Source organism: Heterodontus francisci, chromosome 13 (assembly GCF_036365525.1).
Source record: "Heterodontus francisci isolate sHetFra1 chromosome 13, sHetFra1.hap1, whole genome shotgun sequence".
NCBI lineage: Eukaryota > Metazoa > Chordata > Chondrichthyes > Heterodontiformes > Heterodontidae > Heterodontus > Heterodontus francisci.
In genome coordinates, this window is record NC_090383.1 from 83,588,512 (window position 1) to 83,613,113 (window position 24,602).

At 42.6% G+C, this 24,602-nt stretch overlaps 1 protein-coding gene across 2 annotated transcripts; it reads right to left on the reverse strand.

Moving 5' to 3' along the window:
* Positions 1–452: 452 nt before the first annotated feature.
* Positions 453–24,119, reverse strand: bpnt1 (bisphosphate nucleotidase 1). Of its 2 annotated transcripts, XM_068045069.1 has the most exons (8): positions 23,901–24,119; positions 13,836–13,940; positions 12,735–12,842; positions 11,168–11,216; positions 10,301–10,392; positions 9,032–9,229; positions 3,904–4,009; positions 453–1,485 (listed from the first exon to the last, which is right to left on the reverse strand). In XM_068045069.1, exons 1-8 carry the CDS (start codon positions 24,018–24,020, stop codon positions 1,337–1,339), a joined length of 927 nt encoding a protein of 308 aa, XP_067901170.1. In that variant the 5' UTR covers positions 24,021–24,119; the 3' UTR covers positions 453–1,336. The 2 variants fall into 2 exon arrangements, with proteins under 2 accessions (XP_067901170.1, XP_067901171.1); XM_068045070.1 differs by lacking the exon at positions 13,836–13,940.
* Positions 24,120–24,602: the final 483 nt, after the last annotated feature.

Consider the following 24,602-nt stretch of genomic DNA (forward strand, 5'->3'; position numbering starts at 1 on the left):
CAGTTAGTGGTTGGAATGTTGGCAACAGAAGAGCAAGGATAAAGGATTTGTTGGTGGGATCTGATATGTAGTGTTCTCCAGGGATGTGTACCAGGGCCTCTGCTTTTCACCATACTCTCCAGCTTACTAGCACTACATTTTCCTCTGCACTATATTAAACTTTAAAAAAAAAACCTCAAGCATAACACCAAAAATTGTAAAGAGGAAAATGTACCCATAGTTATTAAATCCAGTTTCAGTACACTGGCACTAAGTAACATCTAATTACTTAGATGATTCTTGGAGTAAAGATCTCAGACATTGAGAATGCTTGACAATCATTACCCAGTATTGACGGTGGAACAAGTCCTCCATCCTTCAAAATCCATCTTTTGACTTCAGTTCAATACATTCGGCAACTTAGATTAGAGTCACATTTAGTTTTTTTGCAGTTTGTCAGCAATACAAATGCATTTTCCCATTCAGGATTTTTATTTAAAAGACGTGCTAATGAAATTCAAGGTTCCAAGTCTTCCTTTCGCCTCTGCCTTTCTAAAAAATAATCAATTTCTCATTATGTTCATACGGTCAGCTCAGTCAGATTTACAGTTTGTGAAGGAAAAAAATCTATTTTGTTGATTATATTATGTGAGGTTAATAATGTTTAAACAAAAAGAATGCATGCTTGTACTGATCTCCCATTTTGTGGCAGTGAATGCCCATGGTCTAAAACCATATCTCTAAAATGCAGATTGTGTGCTATCACCTGAAACTAATTAAATGCAATGATTATAAAATATAATTTAAAGAAATGACATTTTCTTGCAAACATTTAATCATTTTTACATACAAGTAAATGTGAAAATAACAGATTAATAAGGATCTATATACAAATACAGAATTTGTAGAATTTGTTGGCAACCTAATTTTCCTGGTGTAGAAAGGCACAATCATCAATGTGGATTTAGGTTAGCCAATATTCAACACAAGGCTACCCATAAAAATCAAGTGCAAATACAATTGTGTAGAACCATTAAAAAAAAATCTTCTCAATTCGGATAACTCGTAAGACAAAACCGTCTGATACAGGTTAAAAAACTTGCAGCAAAAATTTCTGGAATAAACATCAGCTTTGGATGATCTGAAGTGTATGTGAGACAATGAAATCTACCCTACTACAGAACAGAGATAGTAGCTCTGCAAATCAGTACCTGTACTGCAGAGTAAAACAAACAGCTGTGCCCACATACTAATAACAGGAAGATTATAACTCATTTGAAAAATTAGCTAAAACTAACCAAGAACATTCAGACATTCTGGTCACTCAAAAGGTTATTAAGGCAGCATTTACAATTTTTTAGGGAACGAGGGCCATTTTAATAGAATCAGGAACACGGCTTGCATAATAGTCAAAATTCCTCAATGTTGCAAGGACTCCAGCTGAGTTCATATGCTTCACATCTTTATGATACTGGAAGGGTTTCCCATGAATGTCTGTCAGTTTACCTAAAAATAAAAATAATTACAATAAAAAACTTGCCAAACAATACAGCTCTTATCAATCATCTGGTTTCTGCTAATTTACTGAAGCAGTACCTTGTTGATGAGAGTCTTTTGTTAGATTCAGATAGTAACAAACAGTCTATATATGCTGGCCTACATACAGCTCTGCCCTTGGCCATTACATTTTAAATGTTTTGGAATGTGGATTGGGCACACCTGCTTTTGAAAACTTTCAAAATAACTCAGTCTCTAAGAGACCCCTTCAGAAGTTTTAAAAATCAGACTGGACATCAAACTGAAACTATGCATTCTCGCACAAAGCGGTGCAAGATTCCTGCTGGGAATCTGACATTGTCACCCTCCAGAATCATGCATCACATGGACTGCAGCAGTTCAAAAAGGCAGTTCGCTCCACCTTTTCAAGGACAATTAGGGATGGGCAATAAATGCTGGCCTGGCCACTAACACTCACATCCCAAAAATGCATGAGAGTGTAAACGCTACAACAGGGCGGCACAGTGGCACAGTGGTTAGCACCGCAGCCTCACAGCTCCAGCAACCCGGGTTCAATTCTGGGTCCTGCCTGTGTGGAGTTTGCAAGTTCTCCCTGTGTCTGCGTGGGTTTCCTCCGGGTGCTCCGGTTTCCTCCCACATGCCAAAGACTTGCAGGTTGATAGGTAAATTGGCCATTAGCAATTGCCCCTAGTATAGGTAGGTGGTAGGGAAATATAGGGACAGGTGGGGATGTGGTAGCAATATGGAATTAGTGTAGGATTAGTATAAGTGGGTGGTTGATGGTCGGCACAGACTCGGTGGGCCGAAGGGCCTGTTTCAGTTCTGTATTACTAAACTAAACGTGGCAGTATAACTGCATATCAGTGACTAGATTCATTTCAGTTTTCTAAATGTAAAAAGTCACTTAATCTACACAAATTCAAAGGATCAAGACAGGACTATAAATAACGTCACTGCAAAAAAGGAAAAAAGAAACTTGCATTTGTATTGCGCCTTTCACAACCTCAGGCCATCCCAAAGTGCTTTATAACCAATGAAATACTTTTGAAGTGTAGGCAACACAGCAGCCAATTTGCAAACAGGTAGCTCCCACAAACAGTAATGTGATAATGACCAGATATTCTGTTCTTTTAGTGATGTTAATTGAGGAATAAATAGTGTCCAGGACATTGCTCTACTTTGAAGCAGCGCCATGGGTTCTTTTACATCCACTTAAGAGCAGATGGGGCCTCTTATCCAAAATTAAGCACCTCCCAACAGTGCAGCACTCCCTCAGTACTGTACTGGAGTGTCAGCCTAGATTTTTGTGCATAAGCCTCTCGAGTGGCATTTGAACCTATAACCTTCTGACTCAAAAGGAGTGAGAGTGCTACCAAATAAGCTATGGCTGACACTTCTTCTAACTGATTACCAGCTCATCCTTCTCAATAAACCAAGGTTTGTTGAGACCATGGCCTACGGAGCTTGGAAAAACTTTTTGGTTTTATCAAAATAACTGGTCTTTCAACCGTAGACAACTACACCCAGAACATTATTCCAGCTCTTTCTATACACAATACCGAATGACACAGTGGAGAACAAATACATTGAAAGCAAGATTTTTACGTGACATTTTCCCCATTCAAAAGTTTAAAATACACCTTTCCTTTTTTAGATATTCATATGTAGATCTCAAGTGTTCTGATAAATATATGAAAATCTGTGATCTTAAATGAGCAAAGGTTCAACCAATGTTGTTAGTATGGAATAATAATTTAAACAAATTTAATTAAAAAGTTCAAGATTGAGCCATTTCAAAAAAGGTAAGCAGGTTAAGAAGTAAAATTTGAGGCTGTATAATGTTAGTATCATTTAAAATCAGCTATTGTGTAACATAAAATTGCATCAGCAAAGCCCCCACCCCACCCCCCAAAAAAACTACTGAACAATACATAGTAGTAATTTGTGGAATACATACTATTAGGGACAAGCCCACTTATCTAAACCCACAAAATTTTTGCACAGGTTTGCAACAGACAAACAGTAAGAATCCCAAATGTGTTTAACCAACCATCCAGTTTATGCCAAATAATAATCACAGCGTGATTTGCTAAGGGTTTGTAGAGCTATCTGCAGCAGAATGGGATGAACTCCCAGTGAGTCTATCCTCCAGGTCCCATTACGGAGGCAGTCTAGCTGGTCAACCAATAATACCATCCTGATGTTGTGTGGATCTATCTAGTTAGGGCATTTAATTTCAAAGTACAGGTAAAGTTGGCTCGAACATAAATCAATCCTCTTTGATAGGCTTGGGACTCAAATGATTAAAGTTGGGCAGGTCCCCACTACAGATTATATTTCCTATCATTAGTTCATAGATTTTATATTGAGGCTGATTCGGGTGTAGTAATATACAGAACTAGCTACCTGAAACAGCATGAAGGATCGCCTCAGGAGCACAAGTGTCCCATTTCTTACAGCCAGGACTAGCAAATACATAAGCTGAAGCCTTCCCCTCAATAAGTTGTATAACCTGTAGAAAAGAAAAGACAATTAACAAGTAGTTAACTACTTTGGAAAGGACACAATAAAGAAACTAGATGCCAGAGGAAATGGATTTATGGCTGCATTTGCTGACAACTCAACCACTAGGTGGCACAGTACTTGCACCTGCACAAATTCAGGGTCTTCAACTGCAACATCAGTGTCTGCAATGTTCAGGCAGCTGCCAGGAATAAAGATGGCGTTGCTCAATTTATCACAGGAAACGCTTACGGCTAGATCGCTTTAGAAAACTAACCTTACATTAAGCTGGATGGAAGCCCAGTAATATGCTAATATGTAGTTATAGGATACTAACTGTAATTGTCAGATCCATTTAATATTCCAGTAATCCTATTAAATACAAAAAGGAATTTTATAACTGAATTTCCATGTTCTGATACTTTTGGAAGATACTAAATTGGCACCCCGATCGATGGAAAAGAAAATCGGGCACAGCATAAAATGTGCTGCCAATTTGTTATCGTGATTCATTTATATGACTGACCAGGACTGATTTCACCCAAACGCAGCTACTAGCTCCCACCCCACTGGCCGCTCTTCCCCCTCGGCAACTCGCTTTCTCCCCCCCCTCCCTATCGGCCGCTTTCCCCCCTCAGCCACTCACTCCAGACCTCGCTGCTGCCCCTCACTCCCCTGCCCGATTGTTCCCCGCTCCTTGCCACTCCGCTCCCTGCTTCCCCGCCTCCCCCTCCAGCTGCTAGCTCTAGGCCGCACCGCTTCCCTCCTCTGGGCCACTCGCTCCCACGCTTGATCTTCTCCATGTGCCGAAGAAGCAAGAGGTGACAGGGCGACATAGAAGCGAGTGGCCGAGAGGAGGGAAGCGGCATGGCCAAGAGCTAGCGGCTGGAGAGGGGGGGGAAGCAGGGAGCAAGCGGCCAGAGAACAGGGTGGCCCGTGGGAGTGGGGAAGCGGGAACGAGCAGCCTGAGAGCGGGGTGGCGCGAAGCGAGGAACAATCAGCCAGGGGAGTGGGGGGAGGAGCAGCAACGTCTGGAGCGAGCGGCTAGGGGTGGGGGAGCACCGGGGCCTGGAGCGAGTTGCCGAGGGGGACAGCTGCTAGTGGGGCGGGAGCAAGTGACAGGATCGAGCTCCAGCCTCAAAGTCTTGCATTCAGCCACTCCCTCCAGCCAAGTGGGGGGCTGGATACCAGAAGACTCCTTATTGCGCATGTGCGAAGGACAGGCGCATGCGCGAAGATGGACCAGGTGCGGTTACGCGATGACATCATCCCGCGCATGCAGCACTTAGTCCTGGCAAGACGTAGGTTGCGCATGTGCGCAGCTTGGAGCACTCTGATGAAGTCAGCTAGCCACTGCGTTGTCAGGAGTCACCTTGTTGATTTATTCCGAAGAAGGGTCACTGACCCGAAACGTTAACTCTGCTTCTCTTTTCACAGATGCTGCCAGACCTGCTGAGTGGTTCCAGCATTTCTTATTTTTATTATATATATTATATTGTTGATTTATTGTTCTTTGGACCTCTGACAACGATTTAGATTCATCCTAGATTGATGTCACTTCTATCCTAATTTGGCAAGTAAAATGCTTAAAAATAAATTTGTCATGTAACAATGATTTTGTACAGTGTCTCCATTGCATTCACAGAATGGGAGAGTGGGAGTCTTCAAACTATCCCACCCTGCTCTCTGGCCGCTTGCTCCCTGCTTCCCCCCCCCTCCAGCCGCTAGCTCTTGGCCATGCCGCTTCCCTCCTCTCGGCCACTCGCTTCTATAACTTTCATTTATACAACACCTTTAACATAAAATCTCAACGTGCTTCACAGAAGCATAATGAAAATAAAGATGCCAAGCCAAAGGAAGATATTAGAAGAGCTGATCAAAGATGGGTTTTAAGGAGGATCTTAAAAAGGAGAGAAGAGGTGAAAAGATGGAGATATTTATTAAGAAAGTTCCAGAGCATAGGGCCAATAAAGGAGCAAAAAGGACCTGTGCATGAGACTGGAGTCAGAGGAGAGGCAAGTTCAGGAAGGTGTTTTAGCGCTGGAAGTAGCTACAGGAGATGGGGAGGGGGATGAGGCCATAGAGGAATTTAAATGAAAAGATGATGCTAAGTTTGAGACATTGACTAAAGGCCAAGGTAGGTCAGTGAGAGCAATGGTGATGGGCAAGCAGGGCTTCATGTAGGAAACAGACAGCAAAGTTTTGGATAAACTGGTGGCAGAGGATGGGTGGCCGGCAAGGAAAGCATAGGAATAGCCTAGTCTGGAGGTGACAAAGGCATGCATGAGGGTTTCAGTAACAGTGACTGGCAATATTAGAGGTGGAGGTAGGTAGTCTTTATGATGGAGAGGATATGGGGTTAGAAACTAAGCTGAAAATCAACTCAAATGAGGTTGCAAACAGTCTGGTACAGCCTGAGAAAGTGGTCAAGGAAAGTGATGGAATCCATGCCAAGGGATGAAGATTTTGCCTTCAGTTTTTCCAAGAGGAATGCAACTCATCGAAGACTAAATGTTGGGAAAGTAGTTGGAGTGCTAAAGGAATGGAAACATAGACACGGTGTCTTCATATACAAATGGAAGGTGACCCCATAACTGTGCATGATGTTGCCAGAAGTAAAGGGAAGAGGAAGGACCTGAGGATGGATCGCCACAAATGACAGTTTGAGAAAAGAGGAAGACACATACTCTGGCTACACTCAAGTCAGCAGCAGTGGAAGCAAGTGAATGGAGTTCTGTTGAACTGAACAATACAAGACAGGTGACTGGAGAAGGTTGCTGTGGTTCACCCAGTCAAAGATTGCAGAGAGCTCAAAGAGGAATGATGCACCATTATTTTATGTATTAGTGTTTCTGTTTTTTAAAAAGACTATATTAAGGGCATCAAAAGATGGAGGATATAGAGTGGGGGTGAATCTATCTTTGAATCCCTTCAATCAGGTTTCCACAGCTGCCATTGTACTATAACAGCTTTCAAAGTCACACATGAAATTCTGTGTGACTGTGATGAAGGTGAACTACTCTTCCTCATCCTTTTTGGCCCTTCTGCAACCTTTGATATGGTTGACCACATCATCCTCCTCCTCCACAGTCTCTGCACTGTTGTCGAGCTAGAGGGGACTACTCTAACTTGGTTCCTTTTTTGTCTATCTCGTCATAGCAAGATAATCACCTGCAATGGCTTCTCTTCCCGCTCGAGCACTGTTACCTCTTGCTCCCCAAGGATCTCTACTTCGCTGCCCCCTCCGCCACTTCTCATTTACATGATACCCCTCAAGGATGTAATCCGAAACATGTCAGTTTCCACATATACGCTGACAACATCCAGCTCTACATCACCACTGCCTCACTCGGTCCCTCCGCTGTCTATAAATTGTCAAGACCACTTGTCTGCCATCCACTACTAGACGAGCAGAATTTTCTCCAACTAAATATTGGCAAGATCGAAGTTGTTGTCTTTGATCCCCGCCACAAACTCCCTTCATGAGCCACCGACTCCACCCCTCTCCTGGGCAACTGTGAGGCTGAATCAGGCTGCTCGCAACCTTGGTGTCATATTTGTCCCTGAGATGATCATCCAACCACATATCCACGCCATCACTAACAATGTCTATTTCCAACTCTAACATCACCCAACTTTGCCATGCCAAAGTTCATCTGCTGCTGAAACCCTAATCCATGCTTTCATTATCTCCAGACTTCAGTATTTCATTCCTGAATGGCCTCCCATGCTCTTGAGGTAATCCAAAACTCTGCTGCCCATGTTCTTACTTGCACATGCCCCATTCAACCATAACCCCTGTGCTCGGTGACTTTCACTGGCTCCAGGTTAAGCAATGCCTCAGTTTTCCAATCCCTCCTTGGCCTTGCCCCTCCCCATCTCAGTATTCTCCTTCAATCCCACAAACGTCTAAGATTTCTGCGCTCCTCTAATTCTGACCTTTTGAGCATTCCCAATTTTAAACTGCTCCAACTTTGGTGACCTTGTCTTCAGCAGCCAAAACCCTCAGCTTTGAATTCCCTCCCTAAACCTCTCTTCCTCTCTTTCCTCCTTTAACATGTTCCTTAAAACCTACCTCTTGGACCAAGCTTTTGGTTAAAGGCCAAGATATCTTTTTATCTAACTCGGTGTCAATTTTCTTTTGTAATGCTCCTGTAAGTGCCTTGGAAGGTTTTATTACATTAAAGATGCTTTATAAATACAAGTTGCTGTTAGACTATGTGGAGAATATCGAACGAGGCAAAAGTGTTCTTATTTAAGGGGTGTTTAAGTTTGAGATGATGGCAGTAGAGTAAGTCAGAAGAGCAGGGATGGAATTGTGGGGAATCAGATTTAGCAGAAGATATAAAAAATTTTTTAACAGTAGCTGATAATTTCTGGTACCCGCATGATCCATAGCAGAGGAAGCAATTATCAACAGAAATTCCATTAATCATCTTGGATTTTCTTTTTATATAGTATAATAATACAGCACAGGAAGTCATTCAGTTCATTGTGCCTGTGACAACTCTTTGAAAGATCAGTCCAATTAGTCTCACTCCCCTAACATCGCAAAATTTTCCCCTTCAAGAATTTATCCTGTTCCCTTTTGAAAGTTATCCAATCTGCTTCCACCACTCATTCAGGCAGTGATTCCACTACGCAAAAAAAAATCCTTGGCTGATCATGTCTCTGGTTCTTTTGCCAGTTATTTTAATTCAGTGTCCCGTGGTTACCAAGCCTTCTACCACTGGAAAAATTTACTGCTTACCTAAACTACCAAAACCTTTCATGATTTTGATCACCCCTATCAAATCTCCTCTTAACCTCTCTGCTCTAGGGAGAACAACCTCAGCTTTTTTATTTCCTCCACATAACTGAAGTCCCACATCCCTGGTACCATTCTAATAAATCTCCTCTGCAACATCACCAAGGAACGGACATCCTTCCTAAAGTGAATTATAGAACTCGGAAAAAACAGATTTGGTAACAAATAAAATTCAAAAATATACCATCCTCAGTTATTCAAGTGTTGTGTTGCCTCAGCATGTACCTTGTTGCCTGCTCCTCCAACCCTTATCACTTCATCAGCATTCATCGCACTGATGCAGTCATTTGCAATCTTGTTGCTGTGAGAACGGGTTGTGGTGATGATGTGTTTCCCTTCTGGTACTTCTCCCAATTGAATTCCAAACGCCCCAAGATTCAGAACCCCCCAGATGGTCCGACCAAGTACAGCACCAGCCCCAGCCTGAAAGAAAATAAATTTTCAAAAAGTGAGAAATTATACACAAAATTAGCATATTTTTTTCTGGCATATAACTGACATTCTGAAATTGATTTTCCACTTCACTCACAGCATAGAAAAGTATTAGAAGGTAAGTAACTCTGACAGCTATTTTCTTCTAAAGGGTCATCATCCTGAAACATTAAGTCTGTTTATCCCTCCACAGATGTTGCCAGACCTACTGAATATTTCCAGCATTTTCTGCTTTTTTAAGCTACTTTCTTCAGTTTTTTTTGGCTAGAATGTTCTGAAAAGAAAGCTCTGGTGGTCAATGATTGCTTCAAATGTCCCACATAAGCTTTGGTTTCTTCAAGCCTGAACAAATAAAGTGAGAGCCACTACTTTTGTGTTACACACAGGTATCATTTTTAGGGCTGCAACATTGTCAAAGGTTTAACATAACTTTCGGTGATGTTTTACCACTTTTTACCATCAACACCTGGAAAAACTGTTCTGGGCTTCCACTTGTGGATAAAAGATGCTTCAAACCAGCCTTGGGCCTCTATTTCCCTCCATTCAGCAGCACAACTGAGACTAAGTGAGACTATTTTATATGTTAATATGCTATTTTGAAAAGGAACCCAGGGAGTGGAAATATTCGCATGTCATGGCCAAACATATTCCAGATGAAAGCAAAATTAAAAACAAAATTCAGCAGATACTCCAATCAAATCAGCAAATGCTGGAAACACTCAGCAGGTCAGTCATCATCTGTGCAGAAAGAAGCAGTTAACATTTCAGGTCGATAACATGTTAAAATGAGTTGGTTATCAAATTCCTTCAGCAACTTCTGAATTTATGAACAGCTATGCCAGAGTGAAAAGATTTGAGTAGACAGCAGGGTAAAATCTGGTGGTGGACATATTAATGGATGTTGGTGCCAAAAAGTCACTAGTTGTAGTAGGGAAGGAAAGAGTACTAATTGCATTCGATAGAATACAATCACATTACTCAATTATTGAGATTAGCAGTTTACCAGACAAGAGCTTGAATGGTTGGATTTAAAAAGTTGGTTAACTTTTTTAAAAATCATACCTGATAGTTGTAATATGGCTGATTGATTACACCAGCTATTGCTTTGCCTTCATAAGCAATTCCAATCAGCACAGTCACATGATCCAAGAGACCTGTAGATCAAAATATCAGAATTAACCTAAGCATAAAAATCACAGCCTAACCCAGCTACCTGATAGAAGGTAGAAAAACCTGGTCATGTTAGCCAAGAGGTCAAAGTCACCTTCATCATGACATAAAATATCATTGGGTTGTTTCTTTTAAAATATAAAAAGTCTTCACTTCAGTAATACCTAGAAAAAAAATTAAATCCCCAAAAGTAGTTTAGCAAATCTTAATTCCAATGAAAAACATAAAAGAACTATTTTGTTAGATGCAAAGAAGTGAAATGTCCTGGTGGAGAACATTTCCAACCTCTTCCACCCTCCCTAACACACAACATTTAGTATTTGTATTCAACACTATACGAGAGGTACAAGCAACATTATGGCCTTTTATAGCATCCAATGTCAAGTTTCCTTCAGGTAAACTGCAGCTTGGACAAAACACCCAAGCATTAATTAACTTAGTTCCATCCACTTCTACAGTAGATTAAAGACTGAACTTCCGCAAGTGCTACATTTCTCTATTCGGTAATGTCTTCATGCAAAAAATAAAAAAAATGAATCCTGCCGCCTGAGAGTATAATGGAGGCAGGTTCAATTGAGGCTTTCAAAAGGGAAGTAGACTGTTATCCTAAAAGGAAGAATATTTAGGGTTATGGGGAGAAGGCGGCGGAATGGCATTAAGTGAACTACTCATACGGTGAGCTGGTGCAGACACGATGAGCCAAATGGCCTCCTTCTGCACTGGAACGATTCAGTGACACTCAAATAAAAACAAGCTTACCTTCTGTGTATTCCTTCGTCCCATCAAGAGGATCAACCCAAACGACTATCTGAGAAAATGTATTAGATTATATAATGATTCTTCTGGATACAACATAATACAACCTAAAAACTTTCGCTACCATTTCCAGTTTTTCCCCCCCCAGTACCTTATACATAAATAAACCCAATTTTTACTCCGAGGTAGGACTGAAGCATGCTCAATTCGTAAGGTCACCATTTACTGCCAACGCATGACATCCCACCTCCCATCACATCTGCCTTTCACCTTATGCACAACATGCAGAAGAAGCACATATCCTCACTAGCCACTCACAACACTATCTCAATCCTTTTGCAGTAGGGAGCGTAGAATTCTAGGAAGGTGCCCAGGACTGGTGGATGACCCCCAGACTTTGTGGGTGTGACCCTGGCAGAGGACACAGCCCTTGAAATTATCGGGATCAGAAACACGGTCAGTGATGGCGAGGTTGGTGAATCAGCAGAGCAGGGTGACTGATGTCAACTTATACCCACTTATCTCCCACAACCAACTGTGACTTCAGCCTACTTCAACATATCAACCAGTACGGTTAAGTGTTTCATATGCACATTTACATGTTCGAACCAACATTAGTAAACGTGCATATTTCTTCCTCCGTGCAATTCACATGGAGAACACAAGCCCTGCCCACAGAGGAAGACAACTCCTTGGGAGAAACTTATACACCAAGGTTAGACCATCACACGATACATGCATTGCAGGCACATCGAATACGCATGTTAGTAAACTAGGTGGACTGGCAGTGGGTGGGTATCACAGCAAAAGTGAGCAGAGTAGCATGGTAGGAACAGAAAAGGAGAATAAGTCCTGGCGGGCACCATCCTCTTGAAGCTCTGCTCAGTGGGACAGAGATGTACAAATTCAGGGTCCATCCACAAAAAGTGGGATACTTGAGCACAGGAACAAATGTGTGAGGAAGTTCTGCCACATATTCTGTCCACAATGGCAGGGAGGATAGAGGAATCCATTTCCACTGTCTGTGGGGTTCTCAACTCTGAAATCTACCCTGAAGCATGTGGCTACCTCCAGGGACATTGCATCAGGGCCCTCACAGCAACAGCAACTGAAACTAGATCACATCATTGGTCCATGCAGATTAAACAAGTGAAAGAATCAGAGCTACTTCTTCCAAAGCCAAGTATTAAACGAATGTCATATTTAAGACATGCAAGTTCACACTTTTCCCTTCCTTTGAAGTTACTTGCCTTGGATCTTCAATTAGAATGCCATATAGATCTGAGGCGAAGTGCCAATATTACTCCTCGGTCACCTGACACACCAACATTTCAAGCTGGACAGAAGAATGCCAGTTTCTGCAAATCCTTAACCCCTCTATCTCTTTTTTAAAAGAAGGTCTGCCTATCATAACCGGGAATTAAAACAAAACTTTAAACCGAGGCAAGAAACTAAGCAGCAATGAGCTGAAGTAAAACTCAACCTACCGACCTGCCGCCAGACCCTCTCATTAAAAAGTATTTTTCTGCATATGTAGCATTCAAGCATTCTTAAACTAGTCACATTTCACCTCATCTTCCTTGATGTGGCTGTACTGAGTTGGACAGGTGTACTTCAATACTTCATCAGATTGACCACTTTCAATTAAATCTTCATCTACTTCTTGGGATGGCAAATCCTAAAAATAAAATGCTAGAATTATGCAAAAACACTTCTACAAAGACCTTGCATCATCATATACTTGCTGGGGCATGATAGTGCAGTTGTTATCTTACTTGACCAGGTATCCCACGGCCTGAGATGTTGGTGAAACCACACGTAGAGTACTGCTTACAGTTTTAGTCTCCTTATTTACAGAGGGATATACTTGCATTGGAGGCAGTTCAGAGAAGGTTCACTAGGTTGATTCTTGCGATCAAGGGGATGTCTTGAGGAGGAAAGCTTGAGCAGGGTGGGCTTATATTCATTGGAGTTTAGAAGAATGAGAGGTGATCTTATTGAAACATAAAAGATTCTGAGGGAGCTTGGCAGGAGAGATGCCGAAAGAATGCTTCCTCTCGTGGAGGAATCCAGAACTAGGAAGCACAGTTTCAGAATAAGGGGTGGCCCATTTAAGATGGAAATGAAGAGGAATTTCTCCACTCAGAGGGTAGTGAATCTTTGGAATTCTCTACCTCGGAGAGGTGTGGAGGCTGAGTCATTGAATATATTCAAGGCTGAGATAGACCGACTTTTGAACCATAGGGGAGTCGAGGGTTGTGGGCAACAGGCAGGAAAGTAGAGTTGAGGCCAAGATTATTGACTGGTGAGAAGGCTCGAGGTGCCAAATGGCCTACTCTTGCTCCTATTTCTTATGTCCTTATGACTAGTAATTGGAACATGCTACTACTACTTACAATAATTACATATGTTTTTCCCATTGGTCTTGTATGAATATAGCTTTCACGCAAAAGATGTGCAAGAGTATTGTAATGAATTAGACATGTTTGCAAAAATTAACAGATTAAGGGTATTAACATAAGCTCTCCGTTAGGAAATGTTATTCAATTGAACGACAATTAATATGCCAGCAGCTCTCTGGAAAACTAAAAGGGACAAGAAGCTGTACATTAAAAATATCTATGGAACAGATAAATTGAATCAAACATTTAACAATGTGGTAATGCCCTACCTCCTCCCCAATTATCGTTAGTTTGGGGAATTTACATGTCAGTGATGAACAGATGCTTAGCTGCACTAATCGATCTGCTTTTGTTTGTAGATCATTGGCTCCGGTCTATGTTGGAAATATGAAAAAGGTAAAACAGACAAATGTCTGCCTTATGTTCAGCATAAAAGGTCATATAATATACAGAATACTATAAACAATTTATAGTATATATAATAATCTGCACGGACAGAGTTAAATGACCCAATTCTAGGGGCTCTCTGTACTAGGTTATTTTAATAATTAGTATGGCAAGAACACTGACGGAATTGCTGTAGGTATCCAACAGATTCAACAATTTTAAATTGTACATAGCCACATAAATGAAACAGCAATCATATTTGTGGTACACATTTCACAAACAATCTTGGATTAGGTGGTCATCTACTGTAGTGTTTAACCACCCATCCAAAATTTAAAAAGTATACTTACTTGCAATATGCTCCATGACAGAGCAGAAAGCTTTTTTTTAAAAATTCATTCATGGGGATGTGGGCGTCGCTGGCCAGGCAGCATTTATTGCCCATCCCTAATTGCCCTGGAGAAGGTAGTGGTGAGCTGCCTTCTTGAACCGCTGCAGTCCATGTGGGGTAGGTACACCCACAGTGCTGTTAGGAAGGGAGTTCCAGGATTTTGATCCAGCGACAGTGAAGGAATGGTGATATAGTTCCAAGTCAGGATGGTGTGTGACTTGGAGGGGAACTTGCAGGTGGTGGTGTTCCCATGCATTTGCTGCCCTTGTCCTTCTAGTTGGTAGAGGTCGCGGGTTTGGAAGGTGCTGTCTAAGCAGCCTTAGTGCGTTGCTGCAGTGCATCTTGTAGATGGTACACACTGCTGCCAATGTGCGTTGGTGGTGGAGGGAGTGAATGTTTGTAGACGGGGTGGCAATCAAGCAAGCTGCTTTGTCCTGGATGGTGCCGAGCTTCTTGAGTGTTGTTGGAGCTGCACCCATCCAGGCAAGTGCAGAGTATTCCATCACACTCCTGACTTGTGCCTTGTAGATGGTGGACAGTCTTTGGGGAGTCAGGAGGGGAGTTACTCGCTGCAGGATTCCTAGCCTCTGACCTGCTGTTGTAGCCACAGTATTTATATGGCTACTCCAGTTCAGTTTCTGGTCAATGGTAGCCCCTAGGATGTTGACAGTGGGGGATTCAGTGATGGTAATGCCATTGAATGTCAAGGGGAGATGGTTAGATACTCTCTTGTTGGAGATGGTCATTGCCTGGCACTTGTGTGGCGTGAATGTTATTTGCCACTTATCAGCCCAAGCCTGGATATTGTCCAGGTCTTGCTGCAGTTCTCTACACAAGTCCATAATTTAAGCAATGTTACTGGGAAGGTGTAGTGCGTGTTAATAAGGATAATTAATTTGGATGAGGAAACTAAATTGAACGGGTCATGTTCACATACATGCCAGTAAGCAGATATAGAGCAGCAAAGAAGCACGAAAGCAAAGGAGGTTGGCTGGGCAAGATGTATTTCACCATCCAAGATAATCTGATATTCCAGAAAATTCTACGTTATGCAGCATGAACCTATCCAATAATAAGCTGTCAGGTGCAATGATTATTATTTTTCTAAGTCCAGTATAATTGGTATTAAGAATTGTCAAATGACCACAGGGTTCAAATAACAAATGAAAAATTCAACATCGCCTGAGCCCCTTTATTGTTTTATGATCCACTGTCAGTTACCCATTGCATCATACAGCACAGTAGGCTGTTCAGCCCATTATGCCTGTGCCAGCATTTTGAAAGAGCTATCCAATTAGTCCTGCTCCTGTGTTCTTTCCCTGCATTTGTTTTGTTTTTCAAGCAAAAATCCAATTCTGCTTTGAAAGAAACTATTGGATCTGCTTCCACCACCATTTCAGGTCGTGCATTCCAGATCACAACAACTCATTCTGTAAAAAAAAATTCCCTTCATTTCCCTTCTGGTTCTTTTGCCAATTATCTTAGATCTGTGATCTGGTTACCTGCCAGTGGACATAGTTTCTCCTTATTTACTCTATCAAAAGCTTTATATATCAGTGGTGAGTGAGGCCTCAGCTGGAGCAGTGTGTCCACTGCTAGGCAACACACTTAAGGAAAGATGTCAAGACCTTGGAGAGGGTGCAAAGGAGATTTACCAGAATTCTCCCAGAGCTGAGGAGCTTTAATATGTGGAGACAATAGAGATGTTTGGAGCAGAAAAGGTTAAGGGAAGATTTTATAATAAAGCAGTTCAAAACTACAATGGGCTTTGATAGTGGGTGTATACTTTCTGTGCAACCAGAGGAAATCAACTAATATATTAAAATATCTGGGACCTACTTTGATATGTTTTTTCTCCTGTCTGTATTTACTGATTTAAATTGCTGTCAACATTTCCTGTTCAGTTTTATTCGGTGAACTATTATGATGTAGTTGCAACCTCTGGCCACTATGTGGCTTTGTAAGCAAGTATTTGAAGAGTGTCTCCATCTGGTGAACCAACGTAACATTCATTAAATGACTGCTGGCAATCTTCTCGTGTGCATATTGTTACAGCCACGTAGTGAGGGGGTTTGGCTGGTTTCCACTGTTCAACTCCCACTTGACTTTAGCATTTGCTTTGTTATTAGGGTTTAACCCTTTTGGACTTTATTTGAGAAATAGACAGTGACAGCTTTTCTTATAGGTTTAAAACTGGAAATCAATTATTTATTGATGAATATGCCGTAATCTGAAATTGTCGCAACTGCATCCACTCACACATTCGCGCATTCACAAAAACACACACAAAAAGAAACAGATAGAGAGAAAAAGGGGTAAGCGGTTCTAAGTGTGGATAAGTTTCAGGGGTCAACAGTAAACCTGCAGAATTCTCTCGGAAGTCAAATTCTTGATTGTTGCAAGCCTGAGGTGTTTGTAGGTTTCTCTCTTGGTTGAAAGTTCAGTTGACGACAGTGGATCATTTCTAATTCGCTACTGTATAAGTATAAATGTAGAATTTACAGCAAGGCTTGCTGGCTTGCCAGATTCTTCCCAGCCCCCTTAACTGGAAAAGCTGTTTGGTGATGCTTCTTTCTGGTGGCGGTCTCTCTCTCGTGCTGCCTTTAAGGTAAAAGTTTGTTGCCTCTCGTCTCTGCTGGGAGAGATGAATTTTCTTCCCTATGGTGACCGACAATGGCTCAGGATGTGGCTACTTCACACATCCCTTGTTTCAGAAGAACACATTCAATTCAGGAATGTTTCAGGATGGGTTTAGGAAGGGTGCAATTGACACCTCTTAGATTTGAAGGTATTCTTTTGTCCCTGTCAGTCAATTTGAATAAACAAAGACCAGGTCTTGTACTTTCAGCAGCAATTTTTAACAGCATTGTTTACTTTTTAAAAGAAAGGTCCATTTTTGAAAAAAGACAAGTCGGTGGCATACCCACTTCTGCCTGGCCTGGGGATCCAACCCATATTTTGCGGTTTCCTGGTCTTTAACTGTTTGGAGGCAGGAATTGCATCCGCTTGAGGTATGAAGTCTTGTCTAATGGAGCTGCCGGCCAATCAGTGGACCGGCAGCGGAACTGGGAGCGGTGGTCACTGCTGGGACTGCAGCCCAGCTTGAAGATGGGAGCCCTGGAACCAAGGTAAGGTTCTGGGGCCTCGCCGGGGGTGATTGATCAGGCCCAGGCGAAGCAAGGGTGGTCGACTGGGGGGGGGGGGGGGGAAACGGGGTGGGAGGGGGGGGTAGTGTTGGGGGTAGCTGGGGCAGTGGGGATGGCCCTCTGTTGGGCACAGGGTGCCCAATCATGAGGGCACCCCCCCCCCCACCCCACCAGGCCATCAAGAGAGCCACCTGCTCGTCAGACAGCTTTTCTCGGGCCTGGGCTGGCTGCCCGCTTCCCAAGGGTAAAATCCCCATGGCGGACGGAGGCCCTTAAGTGGCCGCTTAAGGGCTTTGATTGGCCTGGGATGGGCAGGCTGTTTTTTACTACCACCGCCCTGCATAAAGTGGAGGAGGAGGCGAGAACAGGTGTGGAAAGGACCCCCCCCCCCCCTCCTCTGAGCCTCACACTCCATTTTACGCACCTCCCCGCACCACCTCTCCCCCCCCCCCCCCCCCCCCACCCCTGCAAATGTCCTGCTCTTCGGGGAGGCATAAAAGTCCAGCCAGTCAATTTTTACAGTAGTTTTCCATCATTGCACTTCTTGTACATATGACAGCTTTCCCAAAAGGGAAAAGACTGAAATGCCTCTTTTTTAAATATAGTTTAGTTTTGAAGGAAGAACGGACGGAAGGACGAGGGATAGAAAGAAAGAAAGGAAGGAAGGGAAGAGAAAAAGTAATAAGGTTTAGGGGTAGCACCATTGCACACATGGCATCCAAACTGCTACAGCTGGCATTGTCTAACAGCCATTTCTGTTCAAGTTTAAGTTTTTTCATCATCCTTCATCTAAATGAGGTACCATTAAAATTGCATTTCATTTGGTTACATGTTGTCAAATGTAATTTTTCTCACATCAGTTTCTATGCAGTACTTTGGGAAAGTTAATCTCAATAAGCATGTAGTTGCTGGTGAAGCTTGTAGAATGTAAATTTCCATTACACATTGTTCTGGGGTGTTTGCAACTTTCCCTGTCTGTAAAAGCTTCAACCCCTTAACTGTTGTTTCCACAATACATGGCTTTAACAATTCAAGTTCTGGCGCATTGATAATTCTTATCTCGAGGGTGATAGTGGGTGATAAATTGTTTTTAAGCCCATGAGGTGTCTGCAATTTCCTCCTGCCCCTTGTTGTTGATTAGCTCTGAATCTAAATTGTTGGGTTTGATTAGCTTTGGATTTGGAAAATGATCGTTTGATTCTTCAGTGAGTAGATCCACAATGATCTCACTTTTAGTTTTCTTGTGATTTGCACAAGTGTTGTTTACTTTTGGGTATTTTACCTTCCCTTTTCTGTTTGGTTCCAGGATAAGTTTTTCCTAATCTGTCCCATGTCCTATGGGACACTACTGCTCACAGGTGGTTGTCCAGCTTCCACTGTGGCACTTCAACTAGGTGAGGCATCTCCCTCACTCTCAGCTTGCTCGTTTGGGAACTTTCCTTACCTTTTTAAAAAAGATTTAAATAGAATTTCAGTTAACCATATCTCTGATGCTTTTGCTGCTTTTATCATAGCTCCTTTAAAATGTTCCTGCCTCCATCTTGGCCTTTTTAAATTCTTCGGGCTGTGTCTTGGCCTTTTTAAAGTCCACTGGCTCTATCGCCCCCTGTGGGACTCTTGGGATTTTCTCAGCCCTCTGCAGCTGCACAGAGTTTTTGTTCTTCTCAGTTTCTCCAGTCTCCGCGGACTGTCCTGGACCCTCTGGGTACAATACTGTGCTTCCTGCCAAACCATTGCCCAACAATAGGTCCACCCTCTAAATGGGTAAGCTTGGAATGATCCCAACTGTCACTACTCCCATGACCAACTTACTCTGTAGGTAAACATAAATTAAGGGAACCTTCAAGCATTTGCCAGTAAGCCCTTTTATCAATACTGTGGTTTTTGTTCTGCTTTTGGGTGGTAGGGTTTGAAAACAAGCAGTAACCAAGGATGATTATCTCCTTGCCTGGTGCCTGGGATACAAAAGGAATCATTTTTTCCATTTTGTAAAATGTTCTGATATGTGTTCTGCTCTTCAGTGATGCTAGAACACATCCCACTTTCAAAGCTATGGACACGGGCTTGACTGCAGCGCCTCCTATTGGTTTTTTGGAATACCAACAGTTTGCTTGGACGTGACCAGATTTGCCACACTGGAAACACATCGGGAGGACCCCTACTCATTTATCTCCTGGGATCCTTTAAAAGTTAGAGGCTGATCTCGTTTTCCTTCCCTGCTCTCCTTTTCTCTTGAGCCCATTTCTGCTTCCTCTGTATCCCTGCTATTTCTCCCTGGCTTGTAAGAGTTACTGGACCCAAATTTATTGAGTCAGGGATTTGTGAATTAACTCAATCATCAGCCATTTTTGCTGCTTCTCTTACTCTTGTAACTCTTACTTGGTCCTTATACTAATTGGGATGCTATTTTTAAATTCTTCCAGCAACATCACTTCTCTCAAATTTTCATGAGCGTTCTAGCTTGAGAGATCGCATCTCAAAAGTCTGTGTGGGCCTTTTCCGGGTTTGTCTGAATTTCTGTCTATATGCTTCAGGTACTAGCTCACATGCATTTGCAAATTTAATTTGGTCATAGTCAGAGGAACTTTCTTCTGATAACAGGGAAAAAGCTTCACGAGCCCTAACCACAAACTCACCTTGTAAGAGCAGAGTCCAAAATCCTTTCAGCCATTTTAGCCTGGTAGCTATTTTCTCAAAATGAGAAAAAATATGTCTTCACCTCCTCCTCATTAAATTTTGGCACTAGTCTTGAGTGTCTCAGTACATCAAAGTTTTGCTCTGAATTGGGGATAAGCTTTGAGTGGCCGATAGCAGCATGCTCATCTTGTGTGTGTAGCCTTTCAAGCTCAAATTTTCTGGCTGCTTCATCTCTTTCCTTCTGCAATTGAATCTCCTCTCTTCTCAACTGCAACTCCTACCTTTCCTTCTGAATTCTAGCTAGAGCTATCCTTTCAGTTTCAGATTCCATGCTTTCTTCTTCTGGTTCAGGGGTAAGTTTAAAATGGTTAACTAGACTTTCACCAGTTCAGGTTTCTTTCTTTTTGCTTGAAAGTGATTCCCAACACTGTAGCTAAGCTTTTTAAATCTTCAATACTTAATTTGTTTAACTTACCATGGGATATCTCTCCCTGCTCTACAAACTCCTTAGCATTAGATGTGGCCATCTCTCCTGTTTCTAGCGCTGTAAAGAAAAAACACAGGAAAACCTGTGTTTGTTTTTCCACAATTTTAGATGTTGATTTTTCTCCGGTTTTCCAAATCTCTCGGTCAGGTGGTTCATATCCTGGCTTCGAGCCCCAAATGTGTTATGGCCACATGGTGAGGGGTTTGGGTGGTTACCACTGTTCAACTCCCACCTGACCGCTACAAGTGCGTTTTGTTTTTACAGTTTAACCCCTCTGTGTTTTATTTGTCAAACAGACAGTAACAGGTTTTCTTATAGTTTAAAAGAGGAAATGAATTAATTATTGATCAATATGCCTCATTCTGAAATTGTCACACTTCCCTTTCTCGACTTCTCTATCTCCATCTCTGGGGATAGGCTGTCCACTATTATTCATTATAAGCCCACTGACTCCCACAGCGACTTCAACTACACTGTCCCACACCCTGCTTCCTGTAAAGGCTCCATTCTCCCAGTTTCTCCGTCTCCGATGCATCTCTTCTAATGACGCGACCTTTCACAACAGCGCTTCCGATATGTCTTTTTTCCTCAACCGAGGATTCCCCCCCCACTGCGGTTGACAGGGCCCTGTATGACCCATTTCCCGCACTTCTGCCTGACCCCTTCCGCTCCCTTCAGAGGAACGACAGGGTTCCCCTTGTTCTCACTTTCCACACCACCAGCCTCCACCAGTTCTGCCCCAGCAAACACATCTTCCCCTCCCTTCAGCATTCCGAAGGGATCATTCCCTCCACAACACTCTGGTCCACTCCATCAGCCCAACACCTTGTCCTCTTCCCATGGCACCTTTCCATACAATTGCAGGAGGTGTAACACCTGCCCATTTGCCTCCTCTTTCCTCACCATCCAAGGCCCCAAGACTCCTTCCAGGTGAAGCAGCGCTTTACTTATGCTTCTTTCAATTTAGTATACTGTATTCACTGCTCACAATGGGGTCACCTCTACACTGGCAAGGCCAAATGCAGATTGAGTGACCGCTTTGCAGAACACCTCTGCTCAGTTTTCAAGCATGACCCCAAGCTTCCACTTGTTTGCCATTTTAATTCACTACCCTGCTCTCACGCCCACATTTCTGTCCTTGGCCTACTAGTGTTCCAGTGAAGCTCAACGTAAGCTTGAGGAACAGAACCTCATCTTCCAATTCAACATTCTATAGCCTTCTAGACTCCACATTGAGTTCAACAATTACAGAGCATGATTACCATTTTTTATTTTTATTTTTAATATATTTTATAACTAGGTGCTTCTCAAACTTGTTTTTCATGTTTTTTCTTTCAGGCAGAGCTGTTCATTATTCTGCCACTAACACTCACTCTCTGGACTAATGCTTTGTCTTTTACTACAACTATTGACACTCCCTTTGCCTTTTATTCCGTGACATCTTTGTCATTTAATCTCTGCTGTCATCCGCTGTATCACTGACCTTCCCTTTTGCCCTTCTCCCCGCCCCCCGCCCCCCACCCCATCCTCCCTTTCACTTGCTCAAAGCCCATTACATTTTAACCTTTTCCAGTTGTGATGAAATGTCACAGAACTGAAATGTTTCTCTCTCCACAGATGCTGCCAGACCTGCTGAGTATTGATAGCACTTTGTGATTACAGTTGTATACACTTACAGTATTGCTCTCCAGAAGGCATGCAACCCTTGCCACTTAATAAAGTTACTACTGCAATCCACCAGGAATTGCAAAAGATGTAGAATAAAACACACCAGATGTCAGTATAATATTCAATTTGATAAAAAGGACACGTGACTTTTAGATCATATAAATTTACTTTTTATAAACAAGATGCATCAAATCAAGATGAATCAGTAAATTAGCCAATAATTAGTCATAGCTGCTTCAATTATTGTTTTGCCATTCACCGATCAAGAGATTGAATGTTTATACAAATAACAGTCAGGGGGAAAGCCTTAGATTATAGGACGATATAGATGGGCTGGTAAGATGGGCGGAGCAGTGGCAAATGGAATTTAATCCTGAGAAGTATAAGGTGATGCATTTTGGGAGGACTAACAAAGCAAGGGAATACACAATGGATGGTAGGACCCTAGGAAGTACAGAAGGTCAGATGGGCCTTGACATACTTGTCCATAGATCACTGAAGGCAGCAGCACAGGTAGATAAGGTGGTTAGGAAGGCATATGGGATACTTGCCTTTATTAGCCGAGGCATAGAAAATAAGAGCAGGGAAGTGATGATGGAGCTGCATAAAATGCTAGTTTGGCCACAGCTGGAATACTGTGTACAGTTCTGGGCTTCACACTATAGGAAGGATGTGACTGCACTGGAGAGGGTGCAGAGGAGATTCACCAGGATGTTGCCTGGGCTGGAGCATTTCAGCTATGAAGAGAGACTGAAAAGGCTAGGGTTGTTTTCCTTAGAACAGAGAGAGAGAGAGAGAAAGGGAGGGGGGGGGGGGGGGGACATATTGAGGTATACAAAATTAGGAGGGGCATTGATACGTTAGATAGGAAGAGACTTTTTCCCTTAGCAGAGTGGTCAATAACCAGGGGACATAGATTTAAGGTAAGGGGCAGGAAGTTTAGAGGGGATTTGAAGAAAAAAAATTTCACCCAGAGGGTGGTTGGAATCTGGAACACACTGCCTGAAGTGTTGGTAGAGGCAGGAACCCTCACCACATTTAAGAAGGATTTAGATGAGCACTTGAAACACCATAGCATACAAGGCTACGGGCCAAGTACTGGAAAATGGGACTAGAATAGTTAGGTGCTTGATGAACGGCACAGACACGATGGGCCGAAGGGCCTGTTTCTGTGCTGTATAACTCTATGACTCTTAACAGTGAAAAATACGCACCTGAAAGGCTGCACATTGAATACTTTTACCCTATTTAAATGAATAAATAAATGTGTGGAGTGAAAATCAGGCATCAAGAACTTAACGACACTTCGGATTTCAGCTGCAGACACACTTTTAACAGCAGTTCGAATCAACAATAAGCTAGTGTGAATACAACACAGAACTTAAGGAACTGAATATACAGAATACTACATAAAAAATGAAAACGCAACAGATCCATTACTGATAGCTCGTGATATAAAAATACAACTCAAATTCTGACAATGTTAAATGAAAGTTGCTACTGAAATCGGTATTGCATCAAACAACAGCTGCTGATAATCTTCTCCCTCCACAGCAGCTTTAAGCAAAGATATTGCTGGTTTGCTCCACCCACAGCTCAGGCCTATCCGGGATCTCACCTTCTCCACGACGCCCAGGTCCCCTCCACTCATCACCTGGTGGATTATAGTTTGCGCCTTCTCGGCAATGGAGAAGGTCGAGGCCATAAGCCGCATCAGAAAATTCGGGCTCCCAGACATGAGCAAAAACGAGGAGAAACACCAACCAACAGAGCTGCCGTCAAGTCACCTCTCACCCGCACCAAGGCCGATAGAAGGTGCACGCATGCGTACACCTGAAGAAGCATTTTGACTGACAGCTCAACTACTGCACGCGACGGACTCACTGCAAAGCTGTTCGACAAGCGGCCAATGCAGCAACTTCCTGGCTTCATCCAGCTCGGCTATTCACAATTTGAAAAATGCAGCCGAGGTGATCCAAACACGAGAATTTGTTTTGTCTGAGGACCGGCCCCACCACAACTACGTGATGCTCTTGTCGATAATAAGACGCAGGATATTCGTGCATACCTGCATTATCCTGAGACAACATTCTACATTCACAAATTACATGGTGATTTGTTGCAATACGAAACCTTTCTTCAGAAATAGCCCCAGAGGTAATGACAAAACCGAAAACGTGTAGCTGTGTACCATTAAAAAAAATTAACATATGCCTTGCCCTGTCAATAATCAGTAACTTGATTTTGATATTTTGGCACAATAAGTCAAGGCTGAAATTGTTCCTTTTGTCAGTTGTGATTGAGTTGGTCTAAAACAGTG